Source organism: Ptychodera flava, chromosome 15 (assembly GCF_041260155.1).
Source record: "Ptychodera flava strain L36383 chromosome 15, AS_Pfla_20210202, whole genome shotgun sequence".
NCBI lineage: Eukaryota > Metazoa > Hemichordata > Enteropneusta > Ptychoderidae > Ptychodera > Ptychodera flava.
The window spans coordinates 5,416,462-5,443,599 of NC_091942.1; the positions used below are offsets into that span (position 1 = coordinate 5,416,462).

At 38.1% G+C, this 27,138-nt stretch overlaps 1 protein-coding gene across 3 annotated transcripts; it reads left to right on the forward strand.

Annotated features, from left to right (window-relative positions):
* Positions 1-2,005: 2,005 nt before the first annotated feature.
* LOC139150980 (carbohydrate sulfotransferase 14-like) lies at positions 2,006-26,579 on the forward strand. 3 transcript variants are annotated; one of them, XM_070723475.1, is made up of 3 exons: positions 2,006-2,236; positions 22,968-23,035; positions 23,296-26,579. In XM_070723475.1, the coding sequence occupies exons 1-3, from the start codon at positions 2,167-2,169 to the stop codon at positions 24,142-24,144; spliced, it is 987 nt and encodes a 328-aa protein (XP_070579576.1). In that variant the 5' UTR covers positions 2,006-2,166; the 3' UTR covers positions 24,145-26,579. The 3 variants fall into 3 exon arrangements, with proteins under 3 accessions (XP_070579576.1, XP_070579574.1, XP_070579575.1); XM_070723473.1 differs by lacking the exons at positions 22,968-23,035; positions 23,296-26,579 and adding exons at positions 10,477-10,544; positions 12,136-14,121 and having other exon boundaries at positions 2,032-2,236; XM_070723474.1 differs by lacking the exon at positions 2,006-2,236 and adding an exon at positions 20,222-20,381.
* Positions 26,580-27,138: the final 559 nt, after the last annotated feature.

Genomic DNA, 27,138 nt, shown 5'->3' on the forward strand with positions numbered 1-27,138 from the left:
ATTTGCCCTCAAAACTCGAAACTACCCCTTTGGGGTGCACCTAGCTATTTTGAACGAGCTTCTCGAATCTGCAGCTCTATTTCGAAATGATGGTCTGGTTTTCTCAGCTCAAGGATAAGTGTTCTCCATCGCTGTGGGCATTACTATTCTCAACTGGGGGTGCAGTTTCCAGTCGTAATGTTTTTCATTGTGTCCGGGATATAAAACCTTTCCTATTCACAATTTACTTTGATTAACACTAGTCCACATATTGTCAGCGATTAAACATGTTTCAAGTTTAAATGTTAAATTCTGGTCTCGAGCCCTCTTGTTCGACCAAACTGAAATTACCCCTCCGACTTTGGCTCGTCCAGTGGGTGTAGCAAGGGTCGTGCCATCGCCTAGGAAACGGAGGGTGCATTAATTGTTGCATTTCGATGCACATTTTGATTATATTCAGAAGATTTTGTGGCAAAAACTCAGATAGAGAAGCATTAATATTCACACCTCACTTATTCAAGACTGGCTGAGAGCAGCACTTCCATTCAGTTAACATCATTACGCCATTTATTATGCCAAGAAAGATGAAGCCAAGACATTTTGCCCTCCCTGGTCTCAGCCAGAAATGGTTATACCTTACAGAGTTTTTTCCCACGGAATGAAAACAAATGTACTTGGGCTGAGGCCCAAGTACAATAATGATTGCTTTGTGATTGTAAGTATAAGTGAGGGTGGAGACACAGGGAGAGGGTCGATATTTTTCATGCACGGATTTTGGGATGGGTCAATATGTTTCGTACGAGAACTTAAGGGGACCACTATTTATCATCGACCAAGATTTTGAAAATCACCAGCCCTCCAGCCTGTTAATTCTGTCCAGGCCCTTAGCTTAGCATAAAATAGATTGAAGTTAAAACTCCTCTAGTCATTATCATCTTGGTGTCTCACCCTTAGATTCAATGGGAGCTTCCAGTTGAACCTTACCCCTTGGTTTCCGATTGAGTACATGCCCCAGGAAGGCTAGCTCAAGTTCCAGAGTACCGCGAGCGAAGCGTATCAAGTATCATCCCGTCAGAGAATTCCCCTTTGCCTCTCACTATTTTTTAAAAAGTACTTCACACGACCGTCATGCTTATTTTGAAGACATTACGTCACATTCTAATTTTTTATCAATCGTCATGCACTTCACGTGATTTTGACTTTGCCAAAACTGCTCGACACTTAGCTAACAGTTCGAGCCGCATTAGAAAGTTTTGTAGTCTTCTCAGATACTTGGACTGTACAGAATGTATTACGATGACTTCATGCTGTTCAGGTTTTCATATCCAGACCTCTATTTGAACATTGCTGCGAGCTAAATCTGATTTTAATAACGTTTTGACTGGTGCGTCACAGCATGTGTAGAAACGTGAGCAATTCACTCTCGAACTGGCCACTCGATCCGTTGTAGAGTTTTTACCAGGGATGTATACAATAAAAAGGCCTCACTCTGGTTGTGTCCAATCGGCAGCGTTGTGTGTAAGGTGCCGTAACATGCAGATCATGAACCGGCCCTTTTTGTTGAGCAGAAATGGTGAAGGGACTCAAAACATAACATGGGTTTGGAATTGCTGAATGTATGGTCAGGTTACTTGACAACTTGACTTGTAATCTTGCCACTAGAGATTTTATCTTGTGAGTTTCAAATTGTCAAAAATAAAAAAGACTACTCCGTAATGCAAGTTCAATGTGTAGACCATCACTGGCAAACATTTTGTGTAATACCGCGGAACTTACATTCCAATACAGTCTCTGTCGTATGAAATGATAGTACCTTAGATTTATTTCCAAAAAAGGTGAAAACATAGGCCTAATGCAAATCATTAGAAGGGGAGGTACCTTTCCTTCTGTGTGTATATATGCTTGGGTTATTTTCAAACTCCAGTGCAAAGAAAACAAAGCGTTAATATTCGTACAGTGTATAAACCCCCTCCGAGATATCAAGTGGTTCTTCCCTTAACGATGCCATAGTCCCTGCTGTGTTGACATTCCATATATGCAAGAGAACAGCCGTGGCTGGTTCCCACAATATCCTTAGACTTTGTTACACCGTTTAGTGTCACGTTATAATCCATTTACATCGAAGATTCCGTTTAGAGTAGCGTGCTGGAAAAGTGAGTCTTTACAGAGATTATTTCAGAATTCATCATGAATATTAGATGGCTTTTTATGGCAACTGCCTTCATTGTCGCCGTAACAATGATACTACTTCTATTAGGTAAGTGCCATTTTAATAGAGAATTCTCTTTACGGCTGTAACGTTCTACGTTTTCATCTTTCGATAGTGTGGTATTCTAAAAGTCACAGAAAGGATGAAAAACTAGTCACATAGAGGTAGTTTGTTGTTTTGTTCATATTGAATTTGAAGTTTGAGACACTTTGCCTAGAGGGGTGGTAGATCAACATCTTGGGTCTAGCTTTTAGCAAAACGACCAAAATCCTTGATAATTTACATTGTGGGATTTTAGCCGTTAGTTTGGGTATAGTTTAATCCTGCTTGAGCAAGCGTTTTACTTTGACCTCGCGTATTAGCTGTACCATGGCCACAACAGTGCACTTGTTTTCTTTTTGCGACGCGTGCTTTCTCATTTATCAAAACTCCACCTGTGGTTCTCCACTCTGAAAGTCGCTAGATTTTTTGTGTTACCATATTTTGATATACGTATTGCGTATCATTTTTTTTCTCAGCAAAGGCGTGTGAGTTTCATTTTAATGAGATTTCTTTCGGCAGACAAACATATAAGCGACAAAGGTGCCAATTAATAGCTGCATCACCACAGGCGGCAATGTTGTCAAAAGATACTTGTATGCAAGCTACTCAAAATACAGACCAATCATCGAGTAGAGACTTCAACTGTGAAATGCATTCAAACTTATACTAAGTCGACCTGACCTATATACATACAATTTCACCATCTTTTGTACACTCAGGCCACCAGAAGTGTATAGTTTAAGAAACATTATTATCACCTGGACAAATACGAAACTCAGATATCATTAGTAACTGTTACGGTGTCGTATCAGGGCTGAGCTTCCCTTCTGCTCATCAACACCCGAAAAACCACTGAACGTGCATGAACCGTGTTTGACACACCACTCCCCGGCGTATCCAATATAGTGTTAAGTATATTTCCTGTTATATAAACCGTGGAATTACACCACATAGAATTGCGTACATAGACGGTAGACCACCATGTCAAACACAGTTCATACACCCTCATTGACCCTTCAAGCATTGCAGAGCAGAAAGTAGGCCCCGCCCGATGAAATACCAAACCAATTCCACTAAAAGGCCTTCACATTTCCCAACTGTGACTCGCACTCTCACACTCTTCACGCCCTACTGACCTGTGGGTACACTTGTTATTGTAAAAATGTTTTTTGTTTAAAGACAACGTCTATTCATCTTTTAAACCAATACATCATCAACATGACAAACTTTTCAAACTAGATTATCTCCCTATTATAATATTACATATATTTCACTTATATCTTGGCTATTGTACTAATATACCACATAATCACAAGTGACAAACTAAAGATACATACATAGATACACAATAAACAATAAATAAATGATGAATAATAAGAAAATAAAAAAGGAAAAATGAAAAATAATTACATAAATGTAAAAATCTCATTCTATCTCGTGAACTATGAAGCAATATTATAGTTATCCATATCTTCATAGTTAATCATTGTGTGAGTTCATTCAACAACATAATTATGGCACAAAGATTCTCTTGTCATCTACAATTTGTGTATTATCTCACATCAAAAATTCACGAGTTCTTCCAGTTCATCATTTTTCTGATCACATTGATGTAGGCCTACGTTAGCTCTCGTTTCAAAAATCGCTAAATATGTCTTTGGTCTACAATTATTTTCTTCACAAACATAAGCTTAAAGGTTGCATTAATTATTACTATATTTAATAGTGCTTACCATTCATAATCTAACATATATCGATGTTTAACAGGCTTCATTACCATTTTATATGGTTCTATACTTTATATTGAATATTTCTATCAATTTGATCCAAAAATTATTTACAACCTAACGCCAAAAAGAAAATGCCGACAGTCTTCTAAGACTTGGCATTAACATAAATTTTACTTCTATGGTGTTTTGTCATGGAACAAATAATAATTTAATTAAGATAATTCTGATATTCATATTTTGCACTTTAATTATTAAACCAATTTCGTATAGATTTGCCTTATAAATGTAAAATCTGACTAGATCCATTCTATGAAAAACATGACTCTGTAATTGCTTGTAATGAATCTATTTCCCTAAATGAACTGTTTAGCTTTATCAAGTGACGTTTCATCTTGCATGACAACATTGTACCAACTCAGTAAAAACATCAGCATAAAATTTTGGTATGATTTTCTTATACAGCAAAGGCCTTTCTGATTAATACTATATGAAAATACCAATGGAGTAATTCCAACCTCGTTACAGTGATACTCAGCAAAAGCTTTCCAAGATTCATTCCCAATTTTGTATCATTTTTTAACCCTTCTACACAACAGCGCTTTAATCACTGCCTTGACATCAACCATAAGACATCCCTTTCCAGATTTATCGATAATAATTTCTCTTTTAAAAAACCTTATAATGTAATGTTGAGCCTTTTTATTATGTCCTCTGGGATGTAGCCAAATATATTATTTTAGCCCTTGTCAGACACTTTATGATTGTGGTCTTTCCAAATATTTTGAGAAATCTTTTCTCCCATCCAATTAATAGAGTTTCAATTTGGTCGTTTATTATCAGAATTAAGTATTTTCACTTCATCTTTCTTCTATCCAAAATAGACCCCGGTGCTTCAATCAGTTTCTATGGCCATGGAATCAAGCCCCAATCTTCCGCTCCATTTCCCAAGTTTTAACGCATCACTCTCATCTCTATTTAAGGTGGAGCTGCATGTTGCCACCACCTTTTTTTCAAAGCAATATTTCTCATCAAGGATGACAAGGAAACCCCCTCATACAATATTTTCAAAAAGCAGAGACTCTAAAGTTAAGTATGGTAGCAGCAGTTTACTCGAAGGATGAAGTGGGTGTATATTTGGGGTAAAAAAACTCAATTTTGGTCTTAATGATAAAAATTAATTTAAGTCAAAAACTTGACGCTATTTTCTGATATGTAATATTTCACTTACAAGAAGAGTATATTTAGAAAAAACCCGACTATTTTATTTTGCATCATCTATCCTCATTCTAAAATGGCAAGGGTTGAAAGACCAACACTCAAAACAGTGATTAAAATCATGATTAGAAAAATTAAATTCCAAATGTAAGAACTTTATTGCCAAACAAACTAGTTGTTTTTATATAGTATTTAAAGAACAATGTGAAAATTTCAAAAAAAATGACCCAGCCAGAGTGGAGTTAAATTCTTGGGAAATTAAAAAAAGAATGCGCGAGTTATAAATGGCGAAAATAGCTTTTCCGGGGTAAGTGACCTCAAAGCTAGAACATATGTAAAAATCATCCTTGGTGAACTTCCTTTTTAATGTCAATCTCTAGAGACATAAGCACCTTTCTTATGTCATATTTCCATCTTTTCTTCTGTTGGTATGATGCCACGTTCTAATTTCTCACGCAACTTTGGCATGACAAAACATAACCATTCACGCGCTTCAGCGCAAAAGGGCCCACGTTTTTTCACGTGCATCCTATTAAAAAGTGGCGTCACCAGATACCAACTTGAGGGATCGAGAGTCTAACATGGCTGGTTCTTGCCTTTCGGAAACGTGTCAAGGGATTTTGATATGCTAATTTGTTCATTCCCCACGCATTACAAGTCCTTGACAGAAATGCTTTAAAATGTACCAAATGTAGTTGCAAAGTTCTCTCTTTTGCCATCCAGCTTAGAAGCTCCGTGATGTTGGCCTGATTTCCTGGACGGAGGTCCATTAGCTAAGTTTAGAATAGTTTGTAGTTTTAATTTCTCAGATTATAATCATCTTGGTGTCTCACCCTTAGAGTTAAAAAGAGTTTGAAGTTGAACCTTACCTCTAGTTGTCCGATTGAACATGCCCCAGGAGTTCCGGAGCAAGATCCAAAGTACCTCGAGCTAAGGCTATCGAGTATCATCCCGTCAGAGATTTCCCCTTCGCCTCTCACTATTTTTTAAAATTATTTCACACTACCGTCATGGTTATGTTTGAACGCAATAAGCCACATTCTAATTTTTCATCAATCATAATCGTAATCCCTTGAATGTGATGTAAACCAAACAACTTGCAAATATCTTCGTCCTAGAAGATGTCTTGCAGGATAACAATGTCAGTTTTTTGCTCGGGGCACGATTCAAATATCTGTTGCCTTTTTTCACGCGCCATCAAACCTCGAACAATTTAAACATAGACAGCCAAACGTACAAACCATTTATGATATTTTGTTGATATAAATAGATGTGATGTATGGAGCAGCCTTCCCAATTTGCTTCATCTTTCTTGAGTGGTTTAATAATAATAATAATGGTTTGACCAAAATATTTAGCTAAATTGCTGAATTACCATCCATGGGTGTTAAATTGCAAGGCCGCAAAATTTTCACTAGGATACGGACACATATTATTGGACATGGGTTTGTGTGCCTGAGAGCAGGTGACAATTTGCCCGACGCCAGGAGGGCAAATTGTCTCCTGCTGCGAGGGCACATAAACCCATGTATTCAGGCAATAATATTTTTATGACATGCCTCTTCACAGTTAATGCTATATGACATTTAGTTACATGCAGGGCATTTGCAAACAATTTTACCATTATCGACTAGCATCAAACAGATTTTAACGAAAGTCAAAATAGCAGTGTGCGCATGTATATTGACGACGAAAACGTCGAAGTGCTTCACAGGACCGAGTAACTATGGAACTCGGTACGTACGTCACATGGCCGCTCTAACTCCCCGGATGTTCCTATCAAATTAATGCAATGATTTGCACTCACATCGAGGCATGTAATAATTTGAGTTATGTGATCCTTGGACCTTGCCGGATGAAATGATGACGTTATAGGGAAATTTGGCACTCTCTACGACGATACTGAGTACCTATCTAATACCCTTCACGTGGCATTTGACTTTGCCAAACTGCTCGACACGTAACTAACAGTTCGAGCCGCAAAAGAATTTTTTTTATAGTCTTCTCACGAAGGAACAGATACTTGAACTGTACAGAATGTGTTACGATGACTTCATGCTGTTCGGGGTTCCATATCACGACCCCGACCCAGCCTCTATTGAAACATCGCTGTCTGATTTTGACTGGTGAGTCACTGCATGTGTAGAATCTTGAGAAATACTTTCGAGTTGATCCGTTGTAGAGATTTTACCAAGGGTGTATACTATAAAAGGCCTCACTCTGGTCACATGTAATCGACAGCGTTGTGTATCAGGTGCTGTAACATGCAGATAACCCGGTCCTTTTTCGTTGAACAGAAATGTGAAGGGACTGAAAACTTAACAAGGATTTTGAATTGTTGAATAAATGGTTTGGTTGTTTGATAAATTATAAATTAATGCTTTAATCCTCTTACCTTAGCACTAAATATCTTATCTTGTTAGGTTTTTAAAAAAATAAAAAGACTTCTCCGAAAAGCAAGTTCAGTGCGTGGACCATCACAGACAAACACGGTGTTTAAAATCGCAGAACTTGATGTATGTTTTGGTTATTTTTGGTGTTTATATTTGGGTTACTTTCAAACTCCAGAACAAAGAAAACAAAGCCTTAATCATAATCATACTCATCGATAATCCAATACCAATGGGTCAAAAATCGTAATTACATGCCGTTGGTCGATTGTTATAAACATAGGCGCAAAATAGCACAGAAGAGACAGTAATCATTGGTACACACAAAGAAAGATATATGGAGCTCTGGCAAAAAGACCAAGCAGTGATTTCAGGTGTTTCGAAAATAGTAAGCGCATTCTGCGAGATATATAAGCCTCCTCCCAGATATCAAAAGGTTTCTCCCTAAGCGATGCCTTAGTAACCCCTGTATCGAAATTCAATGTAAGAGAACAACTGTGGCTGGTTCCCATGATGTTCATTGAGTTTAGTGTATTATCGAGTGCCACACCAAAATCCATTTACATCGAAGATTCCATTTAGAGCAGTGTGATGCAAAAGTGAGCCTTTACAGGAATTATTTTCGACTTGACCATGAATACTAGATGGCTTTTTATGGTAACTGTTATCATTGTCGCCGTAACAATTATATTAGTCGCGCCAGCGGCTTACTGACTACGCATGCGCTTATTCATAATATACTATGCGAGTAACCGGAAGTGTACCCTTCTTTCTCATGATGGGCGCCGCCATGTTTTTTTTTTTGAGTACTCGTAAATAAACAAATACGAAACAAATTACCATGATATAACATGCCTTTTATAAAATATACCTCTTTTATTAGCCAGTAAATGTTATTATACACCTTGTCGCTGATACAAAGTATCGTTGATATAGATAAACGGAGAAAACTGTCGTGCATATGAACGGGGGCATACGCAAAGAATGCTGGGATTGAATTATAGAAGAGCGCCCCCTGTGTCAATAATTAGATTCAAAAATTGCAAGTTTTTAGACGGAACGCTATAGTTTTCAGCTTGCAAGTGGAAGGTGGGTAGTGCGGTTACCATTGCAATGATAATTATTGCATAATACGTCCCTTGTTTAACGCAATAGGCTGTTATCATTGTAAAAATTGCCAATTTTTGTCCAAAATTTTTACACGCTACAGAAAATCTATACCTGCCCTGCTGCAGGGTTTGACGTCGTGTAAGTACGTGAACTGCTTTAATCAGAGGGAAACTGGGCATAGTTGTCATATAAACGTTTATGAAGTAACAATTACAGTTTATCATGAATCAATACAAATAACATTGCCAATCTTAACCCCTGGCGCGACACCAAGGGCTGAGCCCTATATAATATTACATCTAGTAGGTAAGTTTCGTTTTAATAAATAATTTTCTTTTACTGCTGCAACGTCCTAAATTTTCATCTTTCGATGGTGTGGTATTCTATAAGTCAAAGAAAGGACGAAAAACTAGTCACATGAGGTAGTTTCTTGTGTTGTTCATATTGACTCGAAACTTTGAGACACTTTGCGTAGAGGGGTGGTAGATCAACACCTTTTATCAATACGACCAAAATCCTGGATCATTTACATTGTGAGTTTTTAGCCGTTTGTTTGGGTATAACTCAAGGAAATACAGCCTGCTTCAGCAAACGTTGACTTTGACCTCGTGTATTAGCTGTACCATGGTAACATTAGTGCACTTGTTCTCTCTTTTTCGTCAAATAACCTGCATTAATTGGTTTTCATCAATCACAATTACACGAATAAGACTTCCGTTTGAGTTTTGAACGTATCAATGCAAGCTCAAAAATGCTAAACTGTAAAATCAAATTTCACAGTCTTTACAATCAACCGTGTCAATTTCTAGGCTACAACAGGCACATATATTTCCATATATCCACATCACCCAGGCTGCATCTCTGACTACATGTTATATTACTAATATCATTTTGTGTTGATTTCGAATGATTTGAACTTTTTTCCTGTTTTCCTGAACCATTTCCGTCTTTGGGAACGTAAAAAGCTCTTATTTTGTATCATGCGTGGACGTGTGCGGATTTCGAGAGTTAGTGTCTCGCTTCAAGTTTTAGGTTTGGCGATCACTACGCTAGTACGGTTGACAAACACTCCATTGTCGACATGGCAAACCCACAACTTGCACCTCCCCACTGTTTTTTCGCAAACCGACCCTTTTATATCTCCGCTCCACAATGCTTCACTAAAATTAAGTAGTAACACCAGTCCTGCAGCTGTTGCTGCATATTGAAGGAGCCAGTGGCTCCCTGCCGCCTACTCAGCCTCTGTCTCCTTGCCTGTCCCCCTGCCTGTAGCCATCTGCTTATATGTCTCTCAGTAAGTCTGCCTGTCAGTTTAGCTGTCTGTCTGTCTGTCTGTCTGTCTGTCTGTCTGTCTCTCTCTCTCTCTCTCTCTCTCTCTCTCTCTCTCTCTCTCTCTCTCTCTCTCTCTCTCTCTCTCTCTCTCTCTCGCTCTCTCTCTCTCTCTCTCTGTCATCTTATTTGACATGCCATTTTTTCTGGTTACTTAGGATGCCATTGAGGTCATGTGTCTATAATTCTTTCCATTTCGCGCCGTCGGCTTGGCTGCACAACTTACACGATTCCTTGTATACCTACTGTGTTTCTATAAATAGACCTAATATGTGGAGCTGTCTTACACTTCTAGAAAATTACCTTCCGTGGTAATAATTATTCTGTAGCGTTTCTGTTGGTGTCTCTAAGCCTTATATTATCAGGTATTTTCACATTTTATACGTATCGTGTCCGTCAACAAACGCCACTAAGCGCTGTTGGCAAGAATCACTTGATTAAAATTGACACGATATTTCTTCATTCATATCAGAGTCACCCACATACAAGTGTTCGATGCAGACGTCCCCGAGAAGATCAGAGACAGTGAGATTGGACTTGGTAAGGCTGTATCTTGCAATAGCTGTCGTTCACACGCAGTTGTAATATGCACATGTAAAACATAACATCTACGATCCGTTTGGATCATGTTGAGACACATTTTTTCTTGCTGCCTCATTTTTCACAATTTAAAATATCAGGTACATGTAAATCGATATTTTCGCAGAAGTAGGGTTCAGTGAGTTTTCTTTTGTGAAACAACTCGATCAGTCACATTTTGTGTAGGGACTGGAGAGAAATTACAAAAGTGGACGGCCGAGGTTTTTCAAGATGACGCTATTAAAACGAAAAATACCCGGTAGTGACCCTTCAAAACACTTTGCAACAAAAAGAGTGGCCCTCCCTAAATTTGTATGCGCAAAAACGTGACCTTCCCCTTGCGTGTCACAGTCTATATCAATAATATCTTAATTGACATATTTCTCAATTGGCCCTTGAACTTTCAAAAAAATACTTTTCAACCCGTACAAATAGTCACATAAATGAAAATCCAATGTTATATTTGTTGTTCACATCTGCTCTTTCAAACATCAGTTTCTCATCACGTGTATTTATATCAATTATCAAACATTTATGAAAGCACGTACATATTTACCTTATTTTGTATTTAAAAAAAATATTCACACTTTCCTCATAGACTACAATGTACGGTGAATCAACGTTTCGGTTAAATTCCAAAAGCAAAATTCTTGTACACACATGTGCCTGTAACCACCTTGGTCTAAAAAGTACATTAATATCAATTATCAAGAGTCTATAAATACACAGATTTAGCTAGTTTTGTATAGGAAAGAAATGTTCATAGTTTCTTTATAGACTACAATGTATAGTGAATCCACATTTCGGTGAAATTCCAAATTAAAGTTTTTGCACACAACTTGTTACCACCTGTTCCCTGAACAAATTGACATGCAAGGCACTGTATTCCATTCTCATACGAAAGCGTACAGAACCCCCTATGTACCACACTGTTCTTATCAAATACATCTGTATTAAATATTAAACATATATAAATGCACAGATGTTGCCATTTTATATTGGAAAAAGTTGTTAATTATTTTCTAATAGGCATACATGTAGAGTGTACCAACATTTTTGGTGAAAGAGAATCAAATTTCTGTACCAATATGTACTTGTAACCACCCTATTCTAATCAAGTGCATTTATATCAATTATCGAACATCTATAAATGCATAGATATTGCTAGGTGTATATAATCAACATTTTTGATGGAATCAAGAATAAAACTTCTTGTCAACGCATGTATTTTTACCTCCTACTTCAAGAAAACTACGTTTACATAAATTATCAAACACATATACGGATATAGCTTGATTTGTAGGGGGAAATTGTCAATAGTTTGCCCAATAGATGCCAATGTGTTATATGATTTAAATTTTTTGGGGTGAATCACTATAGTCGCAAAAATTGATGACCCTCCCCAAAGGCATTTGTGAAATTTCATGACCCTTCAAAAATGCTTGCTCGAAAAATAGCAACCCATCCCTAAAAACCACCGACCCTTCTCCCCTGTGAATTTCTGTCCGGTCCCTTTATGTTGAGTGAATTAATCGAATGACGTCTTTTACAGAACCACTCGTCCGAAAACCAGACTTTGGTTCTCGGTGCCCTGCCGTTGCTGGAGCCCCACCGACATCGCATACTCACCGTGACCGAGGGCTGCAGGACTATAAAGGAACATGAAACTTTTTCAAATATGAATGAAACAGCACTGATTCAACATCTTAGCACGAAGAACTTTCTCCTTAATAGGGAACATAAGATCATGTTCTGTCTTTCTGCTAAGACCGGAGAAAGTAATTGGAGAAGGGCATTTTTGATACTTGCTGGTACCTGGAAAAAGGACGTTGGCATACATGCACAAACAGTACCGTTGTTCAGATACAGTCGACCAACACTTCAGAAGATGGCACTATCTTTCACCAAAATAATGTTTGTACGTCATCCATTTGAACGGTTGCTGTCAGCATATCTTGATAAAATAATAGAAAAACCTCAAGATAATTTCCTGGAGAGGTACGGCGAGGGTATACGAAATAGTCCTGATCGAAATGGATCTCTGGGTGGATATGATTTATCCTTCGATAAATTTGTAAACTATTTTCTGACAGCAAGACCAGAAAATATTCACTGGAATTCCTACTATAAATCATGTGACCCTTGCCTGCTAAAATATGATTTTATCGGTAAACTTGACACTATCTACGCTGATGTTGACTACCTATCCAGTGCACTGAATGTAACCTTTGACTACGCTAAAACTGCTCCGCATGCAACACATAGTTCGAGCCGAATTAGAGATTATTATAGTCTTCTCACAAAGCAACAAATTCTCGGACTGTACAGCATGTATTACAATGACTTTAAGCTGTTCGGTTTTCCATATCCAGACCTCTATTTGAGCATGGCTTTAGACTAAACCCCAGATCCACCAGGATCACGCGGCTGGTGTTACTTGCACTCTTCTCTCATGGAAACCTTTCTACTACGCACGCATCAAAGAGAGGTCGAAAAATCAAAGGCTATGACCTTGGACACCAAACATTCCAGTAAATTGTATAATTCATCGTGGGGTTCTTCAATCGTGTACAAAGGCCTAACTATTTTGGCCAATATGAGTGCGTATCACACAAGTCTGCCTATGCACATGCAAGTTTGTCATGGCTCTTTTATGTACATCTGTGTATCTAAATGCGTCCCTGTAACTAAATTTTTGTTGCACTAAGCCTGCTTCACAAACACCTCTGTAGGAGAAAATTTAGAAAATTGTCACGTTCTTTACTTAATTACTAATCAACCTCAAAATATACTTTTACGTCTCTGCTTCGCAGAGATTCGCAGTTGTGTTCTCAAAGAGGGCAGAACAGGCACACTTTTTCCAAGAAAGACACTATTTTTGGGACAGTTCATTCTTTTCACTTCATTAGTTTGTCGGGTGAAGCCTCTGATACTGTCAAAATCTTAGGCCATCGAGTATAATTGGTTTTCATCCTAGGTCTCCTGCGACGCGGCAACTTGAACGCGGTTTTAATTTTCGTTTTTATCGTAGCTAACAAAATATAGATACGCTACACAGAAACAACAAAACGGGAATGTTTACATGCAATTTTGACATGCACCAAGATGACGAGAATTAGTTTCCAGTAAGTTCATAACTGTGATGCGTACTTCATCCTTCTGATGTTGATATTTTCTACGGTTGGTGGCGCAATACTATTTCCTATGTGTATATTTTTAAAAACGAATGTGAAAAAATTGGCCGCTTTCGTGGGAGAGGATGAGAAACAAAACTTGTGCCGTACGAAAAGTTGTCAAGTGATTCATGACTGACGACTGTCATTAAAATGTGGAGTAAAAGGAGAGAACACTGTTTTAGCTAATATAGTTCTCTACCGAATTTATTACAGAGAGTAAAAGTACTGGTGCATCTTCGTTCCCAAAGGTGATTTTTTTCAAAGCTATGTAATAGATGGCAATGAAGTTTTACATGTGCATTTGGGAAACCTTGACAGATGAAAATAAATGATTTATGAGCAATAAATGATGTCCTTCTTTATCTAGTGTTGCCCTTCCGTCTTTTGTTTAGTATTGTGCGAAATGTTCTTGTGTTGTGGAAGATCGACACTCAAATTCCTGCAGGCTCACACAAACAGACAGCATCTCAAGACTGCAGCAGTAAGGTCCCATGAGGAGCTTATGATGGATGTTGTAAGTGCACCAGTAGAACAGTCTCCAAGAACATTCCAACTTCAAAAGAACGAAAAATCAATCCACAATTGAAAGCTTACGGTCAACCTGAACCTGTCTAACTGTCTAAGAGAAGTTTCAAAACAGTTCGACGTAGCTGAAATATTTTTGCTTATTTATCTTAACCTTCCTTCAAAGCTTTGCAAATGCTGTATACCGGTACAAGCATATGTACAATACACATTAATCACAGAGCAGTTGTGGAAAAAGGTCAGCCAACATTTTTAATTCTTGCTTTTGGGGGCGCAATGGAATATTTTCGGTAACCGGAAATTGTCTTCTTCAAAAGGCAGAAGGTTTACATGGAAGTTTAAAGGGTCAGTGGCTGTAATTAATGATGCTTTGGTAAGAGCACCAGAAATCCTCGGTTCAGTGACCTCTTACCGATGCTAAATAAACCTTTCTTACGTGTTCACAAAATAATAGCTGTGGGTCCATAGCTGTGATGTTTTCGGAGGAATTTCTGCCTTTACGGGCTGGTTTTGACTCACGTTTTAACCCCGCTACCAAAGATATTGGAACATTAATCTCCGTAGACTAATGTCCACAGTACGCTTGTCGCAACTTTGTTCGGCGATATTTCGAAAAGTTTCCACCAAAATTACAATTGCCAGCACTCATCGACAGCTTGGTTATTAGCCTAAGGAAAATACCACGACCAGAAATCCGCACAAAAATCACCAAACTGTCGGCGTTTTCCAGCTTTTTCCGACATGACTACTCGGAAATCGTTCTAATTTTTTCTGGCGTACAAGTGATGGACGAGGCTCAGTGCAACGCGTCACAGAAGTCACGTGAGCGGTGACCTGGCAACTTCTGAACACAAACTGACACCACCGGCCACCATCATACATGAGTTAAGAAGTTTTGTTGATGGATAAGTAAAGGTCTTTCTGATTAGGCCTAATACTATATGAAAATTCGAATGGTGTAATTCCCGCCTCTTTACAGTGATTCTCAGCAACAGCTTCCCGGAATCCCAATTTTGTGTCATCTTTGAACCCATCTACACAGGAGCGCTCTAATAATTGCCTTGACATTAGTCATTTTAAGACATCCCTTTTCATTTTTATTGAACATGATTTCTCGTTTATTAAACAAACCTGTCAAATATATGTTGGTAAGCCTTTAGTCATTGAAACCAAATATATCAATTTAGCATTATGATTGTAATCTTTCCAAATAGTTTGAGAACTCTGTTCCTCCATCGATGTAATATAGTTTCAATTTTGTCAAGTTTATTATCCCAATAAAGTATTTTCACTTCATCTTTCTTATATCCAAAATTGACCGTAGGTGCTTTGATTGGTTTCTCTGCCCATGGAATCAGACCTAAGTCATGTCTTCCGCTCCATCTCAGTAGTAAGGGATACAGTATAGCACTTTTGGGTAAGTTAGGGGGTCTTTATGGGAAGCTATAGAACATTTGGGTAAGTTAGGGTTTTTTTTGAAGGATATAGACCACTGTCATGGCCGACTGGTACAAACGTACGTCTCCTTGGTGATGGAAAGACCCCCCCTGCCTACTGAAAATAGATTGGATTATGTGGATCCACTTTAAAAAAGATATAGACCATTTTGGAAAGATATAGACCACTTTTTTGGCTGGGCTTATAGATCACTTTTAAAAAGATATAGATTACTTTTAAAAAGATATAGACCACTTTTAAAAAGATATAGATCAATTTTTACCTGGGCTTATAGATCACTTTTAAAAAGATATAGATCACTTTGGAAAGATATAGATCACTGTCATGACCGACTGGTAGAAACGTAATAGGTGATGAAAAGACCCTAGTGAAAATAGATGGGCTCGATCACTCTGTGCAGGAGCCCGCTGTATACGAGTGTTTTTGGGGGTTTTTTTTTTTTCGCGGAGCAGCACAACTTCGAGCCGAACAAGAAATGTAGGAATGTCGCACATAGGTTTTTTGCTTCAGAAGATGAAAAACTTGGGAGAGTAGCACACTACCTGCCCCCTGACTTGATGAAGATAAATCCTATGGCTGATTTTGGAGCTTATTCGTGGCAGAGTAGTGATGTACACCGTACGTACGGCAGTCACATTGGATACGAGTGAGTCTTCCAAACTTTGCTGCAAATAACAGGGAACAATTGACATTTTTTGCAGTCAGCATGGACGATAAGAGTCAAGGGATAATGTGGTAAGTTCATTTGCTATATATTTCATTACTTTTCATTTTCTTCGATCTAATACATGTATTTTTTTTGTTCTATGTTGATATGCAGTATCGATCCGACCTGGCTTCGTCTATCAAACCAGGGGGAGGGGGCGCCGGGGCATGTACATTCACGATTTCACATGCAGAATTTTTTTGAAACATTAAACAGTTGTAGTTTTAGTATGCTCTTGCAAAGTAGAACAAGAACTTGCAATTGATATACAAATCAATCATTTTACGAGAAAATAATTAAAAAATATGTGTTACCTGCCCTTTTTATTCCGTTCACTTTTGTTTACTGAATACGGCAAAACAGGGGGGTCTTTTTATCACCTAGGAAACGTACGTTTCTTCCAGCCGGCCATGACAGTGATCTATATTTTTCCAAAGTGATCTATATCTTTTTTAAAAGTGATCTATAAGCCCAGGTAAAAAGTGATCTATATCTTTTTAAAAGTGGTCTATATCTTTTTAAAGTGATCTATAAGCCCAGGCAAAAAGTGGTCTATATCTTTCCAAAATGGTCTATATCTTTTTAAAAGTGGATCCATATAATCCAATCTATTTTCAGTAGGCTAGGGGGTCTTTCCATCACCTAGGAAACGTGGGTCTTTCCATCACCAAGGAGACGTACGTTTGTACCAGTCGGCCATGACAATGGTCTATATCTTTCAAAAAAAAGACCCCCTAACTTACCCAAATGTTCTATATCTTCTCATAAAAACCCCCTAACTTACCCAAAAGTGCTATACTTTATCCCTTGCTACTCATCTCCCAGGTTTTAACCATCAGTCTCATCTCTATTTAATTTCTGTCCCGGGTACTTTACATAATTATTAGTCAATTCTTTACTGATTTATATATTTACATGTTGTCTGCTAATTGTGTTATTTGAATGTTCGTGTTATTTACTTTTAAATCAATAAACACGATTGGAACTAATTTGGGATAATTCGATGTTGAAGTAATGTCTTTAAAATCTGCAAATGTAAGCTCATCTGCTTTTCTTTTTTACGTTACACACTCGTTGTTATGAGTAATTTGTAATATTGAGACATTCAACTATAGGGCACCTAACATTTTTGAGAAATTTGAAAAAAATGATGATTCAATTATCCCAAAGTTCCAATCCATGTGTGTTTGTTCTTGTTTTTTGTGCAAATTTAGAATGGACATGGATGGAATTGTCATATGTTTTATCTTCTTTATTTCTTTTTTATTTCTTTTTTATCGCTCGTGCAAGAATTTCAGCAGCACTTAGAAAACTCAAGACCCAAAGTGGACATCCCTGTCTTATTCCCCTTTGTAATCCAAAAGATGTCGTTATCCAGCCATTGCATTATTAATGATTGAACTGGTACAACCTGCATAAATTATTTTGATCCACTTTACAAAGTTCTTCCCTAAACTACAATATTTCATAGCAGCGTAACACAAAGTTGTGTTCTTCAGTATCAAATGTCTTGTAGAAGCCTAAGAACAAAGTTGCTCCTCCCCTTGGCTAATTTTCTAAATAATCAATAATATCTTGAATGGGACGCACATTTCGCCCGCTCAAACGCCATTTAATATAAGCAACCTGGTTTGTATTGATGATTTTCGGTAGAACTTTTTTCCACTCTTTTAGCTAGGACATATGATAATATTTTATAGTTTTTTTCGAATTAAGGTGTTATTGGCGTGCATTTTTTTTAAATTCAAGTCGTGACTCTTTTATATTGATAAGTATGATAATACCTCTGTATTGTGACTGTCATTGATTGCGTCTACTATTACTGTTTTTAATCTTTCCAAAATCGTTTGTAAAATTCAATGGGAATCCCGTTTGGACCTTTCGTTTTATTGTGTTACATTTTGGACATATATATATATATATATATATATATATATTATATATATATATATATATATATATATATATATTATATATATATATATATATATATATATATATATTATATATATATAATATTTATATTCCACCTTTTGTTTTACCTTTGTCGCACGGGGAATCATCCTGTTTTAGAAACTTGGAATAAGGGCGGTCAGCCTTTTTTTAACGTCGGCAAAAATAATCCACCGCCCCCACCTCCAGGCTGAAGAAACTGACCAGTCCCTTAGAATGATCTTGGTGTCTCACCCTAAGAGTTAAATAGAGTTTTCAGTTGAACCTTACCTCTTGGTGTCCGATTGAGTACATGCCCCAGGAGTTCCAGCTCAATTTCAAGAAAACCTTGGGCTAAGCCTGAGCGTTATCCCGTCGGAGAATTCCCCTTTGCCTCCCACTCATTTTTAAAATTATTTCGTACTAGCGTCATGGTTATTTTTGAACACAATACGTCACATTCCAATTTTTCATCAATTATAATGGTAACCCCTGGAATGTGATTTGAACCAAACGAATTGAAAATCAGACCTCTCTATTCCTTTTTCATATCTTGCAAAATATCTTTGTCCAAAAAGATTTCTTGCAGCATAACAATGTAAGCTTTTTGCTCGAGGCACGGTTGAAATATCTATTGCCTTTTTTCAAGTGCCCTCAACCTCTAGCAATCCAAAAATAGACAATTAAACGTGCAAACCATTCATGTTATTTTGTTGCTATAAATAGATCTGATATGTGGAGCAGCCTTCCCATTATGCTTCATCTTTCTTGAGTGGTTTATTGATAATATTGCTTTGACCGAAATTGATTTGCTATACTACTGAATTACCATTCATAGATGGTAAATTGCAAGGCCGAAAATAGTCACTAGGATACGAATATGTGATCCTCGCCGGATTAAATATGACTTTATCAGGAAATTTGGCACTCTCTACGCCGATACAATGCTCTATCTTCACGTGACCTTTGACTTTGCAAAAACTGCTTGACATGCAACTAATAGTTCGAGCCGCATTCGATTTGTTTTATAGTTTGGTCATGAAGGAACAGACAATTGGGCTGTAGCCTACAGAATGTATTACGATGACCTCATGCTGTTCGAGTTTCCATACCGAGACCCCGACCCAGCCTCTCTCAGAACATTGCTGTGAACAAATTTGATTTTGATAACGTTTTGACCTGTGTGTCACAGCATGTGTAGAAACTTGAGCAAGTAAACTTTCGAGTAGAAATTTTACCAAGGGTGTATACGATACAAGGGCCTCACTCTGGTCACATGTAATTGACAGCGTTGTGTATCAGGTGCCGTAACATGCAGATGACCCGGCCCATTTTTGTTGAGCAGAAATGGTGAAGGGACTCAAAACTTAACAAGAATTTAGAATAGCTGAATGAATGGTTAGGTTGCTTTGTGACAAATGCTTGTAATCTTGGCAGTACAGATTATATATTGTTAGGTTGTCAAAAATGACAAAAGACTGCTCCGATGCAAGTTCAATGTATAGACGATCACTGGCAAACATTGTGTGCAATACCGCGTAACTTGATTACAATGAATTAATAGTATCTTAGATTTATTTCCAAAAAAAGTGAAAACATATGCCTAATACAAATCATTAGAAGGGGAGGTACCTTTCCTTCTGTGTGTATGTATGAGTTATTGTAAAACTCCAATACAAAGAAAACAAAACCTCAAAATTCGTTACAGTGTATAAGCCCTCTCCCGGATACCAAATGGTTCTCCCCTTAGCGATGTCATAGTTCCCCTGTGTCGATATTCAATGTAAGAGAACAACTGTGGCTGGTTCCCACGATCTCTTAGACATTGATGTACTATCAGGTGTCGCGTGAAAATCCATTTCTATCAAAGCTCCATTTTGAGCAGTGTCCTACAAAAGTGAGTCTTTTCAGGAATTATTTTCGACTTGACCATGAATATTAGATGGCTTTTTATGGCAACTGTCTTCATTGTCGCCGTAACAATTATATTACATCTAGTAGGTAAGTGTCGTTTTAGTAAATGATTTTCTTTTACGGCTAAACGTCCTAAGTTTTTATCTTTCGATAGTGTGGTATTCTATAAGTCACAGAAAGTACGAGAAACTAGTCAGAAGAGGTAGTTTGTTGCTGTTTGTTTATATTGACTTGGAACTTTGAGACACTTTCCATAGTGGGGTGGTAGATCAACATCTTTGGTCCAGCCTTTCTCAATACGACCAAAATCCTGCATTTACATTGTGAGTTTTTAATCGTTTGTTTGGGAATAGCTTCAGGAAATAAAGCTATCTTAAGCCAGCGTTTTACTTTGACCTGGTGTATTTGCTATGGTCACATCAGTGCACTTGTTGTACTCTTTTTGCGACACGTGCTTTCTCATTTATCAAAACTCTAACTGTGGTTTCTCCATCTGAATATCCCTTGATTTTTATGTTGCCAGATATTTTGCATGAATAGCGTTTTTTTTCTCAGCGAAGGCGTGCAAATTTTACTTTAATGAGACTTTTTTCGGCAGATCAACATAAACGACAAAGGTGCCAATTATTAGCTGCATCACCACAGGCGGCGATGTTGTCAAAAGGTACTTATATTCAAGCTACTCAAAATACAAACCAATCGTCGAGTTTGGACTTCAATTATACATGAAAGGCATTCAAACAAACACAGAGTCGACCAGACCAGTATACATACATTTCATCATCTTTTGTACACTAAGGTCCACTCGGCGTGTATATTTTCAGAAACATTATTTTATAAAGCACAACCAGCGACTGTATACCACTCGATTTTGACCAGTTAACGACATATGCACTCTCCATCGCTCGTGCATATATTTCATGAACTGGTCAAAATCTCGTGGGTATACCGTCGCGGTGTGCTTTAGTGCTTAAATTGACTATCACGAAACTCGGATATCGCAACAGGGCTGAGCTTCCCTATTCTCCGCAACACCCGAAAACCCACCGGACGTTAATGAACCGTATTCGAGGTGACTGGATGCCGTATGTTGTGAGTTCGAATCTGATCGAAAACACCGTATTTTTTACCCTGAGTTGATAGCTCTGATGGTTGACAGAATTGTCCCCAAGGCTGTCTTTCGCCAAATTTTAGCGATGTACTCATTGGTTTGATAAAGTTTGTGTGCGATGTTTGATAGTAAGGCTACGAGCGTGAATGCTTCATGAACTGTACAACGAGTTTAGGGGTCGTAGTCAGAAAATGTAACAACTTAGCTTGGTTATTGAACCACAGTTTAGAATGGGGATTTGGCCGAGCGGTTCTGCCTGTTGCTACTCCGCTAGGTGACTGGATGCCGTATATTGTGAGTTCGAACCTGATTGAAAACACCGTATTGACACAGCAGTCCCCGGCGTATCTAATATAGTGTTAAGTATATGTTATTTTATGATGGAATTACAGCACTTGTCATTTGATCTGGAGTTTTACTGTTTGACACACACAGATTTCTTGACTGTGAAGTACAAGTCGTTCTACTCTAACACACAACGTCAAAGGATGTGTCGATTGCAGCACGTTCTCTTATCGTACAAAGTAAATAGAACTTTTACCTCTCGAACAAGTGATTCCCATACGCATACGTATCTTTCGTGTCTCCGAGCAATTTTTTTGGTGAAGCACCGTATCAGCCACATCTTCTTGCCATCTTAGGGAGCGTTCAGTTATTATTGCCGGGGTTGGCCCGGCAAATTCTTCCTGCGCATCAGTCAAAATAAGTGAACCCCCTACCCAAATCAAGTCGGTTTAGACTGATAATCCAAAACGTCAACTGATGCATTAAAATGAATCAATTTAAGAACTTGCCTTAGGAATATGGCTCAACTAACTGCGGATAAGAGGTAGTGTCGAACATCTGCGAGCAGAACTCTGCAGCGGCTTAGTGATAATTGGGTGGGGGAGCTTTAAAAATTTTGATCATATAGATGGGAGGACTTGAAAATTTTTTTTTTTGGTATTGAGGGGATCTGAAACAAATTCAGTCGAGATTCCTCCAGCCCCCCCCCCCCATTTTATGTGAACGCAGCCTAAAATTCATTAGTAACACCTGCAGCTGTTGCCGCAAATTAAATGAGCTAGTGGCTCCCTTCCGGCCGCCTACTTTGCCTCTGTCTCTCTCTGTCCGTCCCCTTGCCTGTCTCTGCTTCTCAGTCTGTTGTGTTTGTCTGTGCAGTCTTTGTCAGTTTGTCTGTCTGTCTGTCTGTTTCATACATACAAACATCTTATTTGACAGGCCATTTTTTTCTGGTGACTTAGAATGCCATTGCTGTCAAGTGTCTATGATTATTCAATTTGCTCTGTTTGAGTGGCTGCACAACTTACACGATTCCTTGTACTGTGTTTCTATAAATAGACCTGATACGTGGAGCTGCCTTCCAATCATGCCTGCAAACTTAGAGTTTCCTTCAGCGGTAATAATTATTCTCTTGTATTACGTTTCTGTTGTTGTCTTTGTGTGCCTTATATACGTATTTGTCGTCAGCAAGCGCCTTTAAGAGCTCTTGGCAAAAAATCATTGATTAAAATTGACGCGATATTTCTTCATTGATATGCATTTGTCATTTTTATCATCAGAGTCACCCACATACAAGTGCTCAATGCAGACGCCCCCGAGAAGATCAGAGACAGTGATTGTGGACTTGGTAAGGCTGTATTTTGCAATAGTTGTCGTTCATATGCAGTTGTAATTAATATTCACATGTATTACATGACATCGACAATCGGGTTGAATCATGTTCAGACATTTTTCTTGCTGCCTTGTTTTTCACAATTTTAAAATGCAAGGTATACGCAAATCGATTTTTCGCGGCAGTAAACTTCAGTAATTTTTGTTTTGTGAAACAACTCGATCAGTCACATTTTGTTTATGTCCAGTGAATTAATCGAATGACGTCTTTTACAGAACCACTCGTCCGGAAACCAGACTTTGGTTCTCGGTGCCCTGCCATTGCTGGAGCCCCACCGACATCGCATACTCACCGTGACCGAGGGCTGCAGGACTATAAAGGAACATGACACTCTTTCAAAAATGAATGAAACAGCACTGATTCAACATCTTAGCACGATGAACTTTCTTCTCAACAGGAAACATAAGATCATGTTCTGTCTTTCTGCCAAGACTGGATCAAGTAATTGGAGAAGGGCATTTTTGATACTTGCTGGTACCTGGAAAGAGAACGTTGGCATACATACACAACCAGTCCCGATGTTCAGATACAGTCCACCGAAATTCCAGAAGATGGCATTAACGTACACCAAAATAATGTTTGTACGTCATCCATTTGAACGGTTGCTGTCAGCATATCTTAATAAAATAATAGAAAAGCCCGACGTTTCATTCCTGGAGAGGTACGGCGAGGGTATACGAAACAGTCCTGATCGGAATCGATCCGTGGGTGGAAACGATTTATCCTTCGATAAATTTGTAAACTATTTTCTGACAGCTAGGCCAGAAAATATTCACTGGAATTCCTACTATAAATCATGTGACCCTTGCCTGCTAAAATATGATTTTATCGGTAAACTTGACACTATCTACGCCGATATTGACTACCTATCAAACGCACTGAATGTAACCTTTGACTACGCTAATACTGCTCAACATGCAACACAGAGTTCGAGCCGAATTAGAGATTATTATAGTCTTCTCACAAAGCAACAAATTCTCGGACTGTACAGCATGTATTACAATGACTTTAAGCTGTTCGGTTTTCCATATCCAGACCTCTATTTGAGCATGGCTTTAGACTAAACCCCAGGCCCACCAGGATCACGTGGCTGTACTTTGGCCAATATGAGTGCGTATCACACAAGTCTGTCTATGCATATGCAAGTTTGTCATGGCTCTTTTATGTACATCTGTGTATCTAAATACGTCCCTGTAACTAATTTTTTGTTCCACTCAGCCTGCTTCACAAACACCTCTGTAACTTGTAAGAGGAAATTTGGAAAATTGTCTTTTATTTGAATACCAATGAACCTTAAAATATACTGCTACGCCTCCGCTTTCACCAGTACACCAACCATTCGACGTTATGTTGTCAGAGAAGGCAGAACAGTCACATTTTTTCCCAAGAAAAACACAATTTTTGGGACACAATTTTTGTTGCGCGATGCCTCTGATACTGTCAAAATGTTAGGCCATTAGGTTCACATAGCGTTAATGACACTTGGCTCACATTTGATTCGATGTGGCGGGCCAGAGTGAGTATACGTAACTATGTTTACCCCTGGGAACATGCTGCGCACCAAGTTTCAAAGCAATAAGCTGAGCGATTTTAGATAAAACGATTTTTGACCAAAAATGGGAAAAACTAACAATGACTATAACTAACTATAGCTACAAATATGAACATTTCACAATTTGAAGATACTCAAGGTTGCCTCTAGGTACATGCATACTAGATTTCAAAGCAATTGCAATATTCAATGAAGAGAAACTTATTTTTTGACCACAAATGAGAAAAATTGCCCTAAAAATACAAATATGAAAATTTCACTACAATTTTACGAAATCCAACAGAAGACAACGCTAGAATCTAGAGAACCAAGTTTCAAAGCAATCCAACAAGAACTTGGGAGAAAATAATGTTTTGACCAAAAATGGGAAAACTGTCCCAAAAATACACAAATGAAAATTTCACCACAATTTGAAGAAATCTGATAGAGATAGGATCATGCATACCAAGTTTCAAAGCAATGGAACGAGCGCTTTCAGAGAACAAGATTTTATGACCAAAAAAGAGAAAAATTGCTCCAAAAATACAACCATCAAAATTTCACCACAATTTTCACAAATGTAACTAAAGCCACCATAAAAACTTGCATACCGAGTTTCAAGCAAATCTAGCCTGCAGCTACAGAGTTTAAGTGATTTGTTGGACTTTCTTTCTTTTGCCTCATTTGCACATTTGACACTGACATGTTCATATGAACAAATCACATCTCCACCCGTGAGTGGACCTGTATACCAAATACTAAGATGATCTACACATCTGACATGCATACATGCATTCATACATACAGACGCCGCCGACCTACCATATTAGCTCTTTTGGTATATATATACATATACCAAATGTGAGTTAAAATACTTGGTTTTCATCCTAGGTATCCTGCGACGTGGCAACTTGAACGCAGGTTTTATTTTTTCCTAGCAAACAAAATTCGCTAGAAACAACAAAACAGGAAATTCAATATTTACAGTTTAGAACTGTAATGCGTACGTCATCCTTCTGTATATTGATATTTTCTACCGTGGGTGGCGCATAGCCATTTCCTACATATACATTAAAAAAAAGAGTATGAAAAAATAGGTACATGCATACTAGATTATAGCATTGTCTGCTATAATTTCCACCACCGACTCTACCCGCCATAAACTCGAACAGGCCACTATTTTCAAACTCGGTACTCTGGCACCAGCCGGTATGAATGCATATTTTAACGCTGTTGATCGTTCCCTTGTTTGATTGGCTGTTTTTCTTTCTTGTGTTTTCACGTTTCTCTAGCGATTTTAGTACTGACGAAGGGTTGCACCCGAAACGTCTGCGCATTTTAGTCTCTGCTTTGCAAGTGTTTTATTCCCCGCTGGTCGGTTAGTATTTTACTGTATTTGTGTTAACTTTGCAATCTTTATTTCAACGAGTATTGTATTTCCCGCTAGTCGGCCAATTTTTTACTATGAAAAAATGGGCCGCTTTCTTTTTCGTCTCGTGGGCGAGGATGAGTAAGCTGTAAAAAGTTGCAAAGCATGAGGAAAAAGAGAACTTTGAATTAACACTGATCTAGTTCTTCAAATCTTATTCTATTGAACATCAAGTCACTTTGATAGGCAAAGCATTTTTAATATTTATGGTGAAGATTTTGCAAAACTGAATGCGTACCTTGACAAGCGGTACGAAATGTCCAAATAGCACAGCTAAACTTACGCTGTACGAGGAGTAATCAAGTGATTCAAGACTGATGACTGTCATTAAAATGTGGATTAAAGGAGAGAACACTGTTTTTAGCTAAAATATTTCTCTATCGGAGTTATTACACTTAGTGAAAGTATAATGGAGCATCTTCGTGCCCAAAGGTGATTTTTCCGAAGCTGTGTATGGCAATGAAGTTTTACATGTGAATTTGGGAAACTTTGACAGATGAAAATAAATTATTTATGAGCAATAAATGATGTCCTTCTTTATCTAGTGTTGCCCTTCCGTCTTTTGTTTAGTATTGTGCGAAATGTTCTTGTGTTGCGGAGGACCATGGCATCTCTCTGTTCTGACTTCACAATTTGTTTGACTATTGTGAGCAAGTTAGTCGGTTTTCAGGAGTGTACCTTACCAACTACGGCGAGATCCCAGACAAGTTTGACAGTTGTGTAACTGTTTTGCTAATTCTAATGAATTCTGCAAAGTTTATGAATCGACATTCAAAGTCATGCAGGCTCGCAGAAACAGCATCCTCAAGTCTGCAGCAGTAAGGTCCCATGAGGAGCTTATGGCAGATTTTTTAAGTACACTAGTAACACAGTCGCCCAGAACATTCCAACATCAAGTGAATACAAAACCAATTCACGGTCACCCTGGAGCTCTCTCACTCTCACAGACATGTTTCGAAATACTGCTGACGTACTTGAAATATTTTTGCTTATGTCGCTGGGACCAACCTTCCTTCAAAGCTTTGCAAATGCTTTATACCGGTACAACCGTATGTGCAAAGCACATGGATCACAGAGGAGTTGTTGTAAAACCAGGCA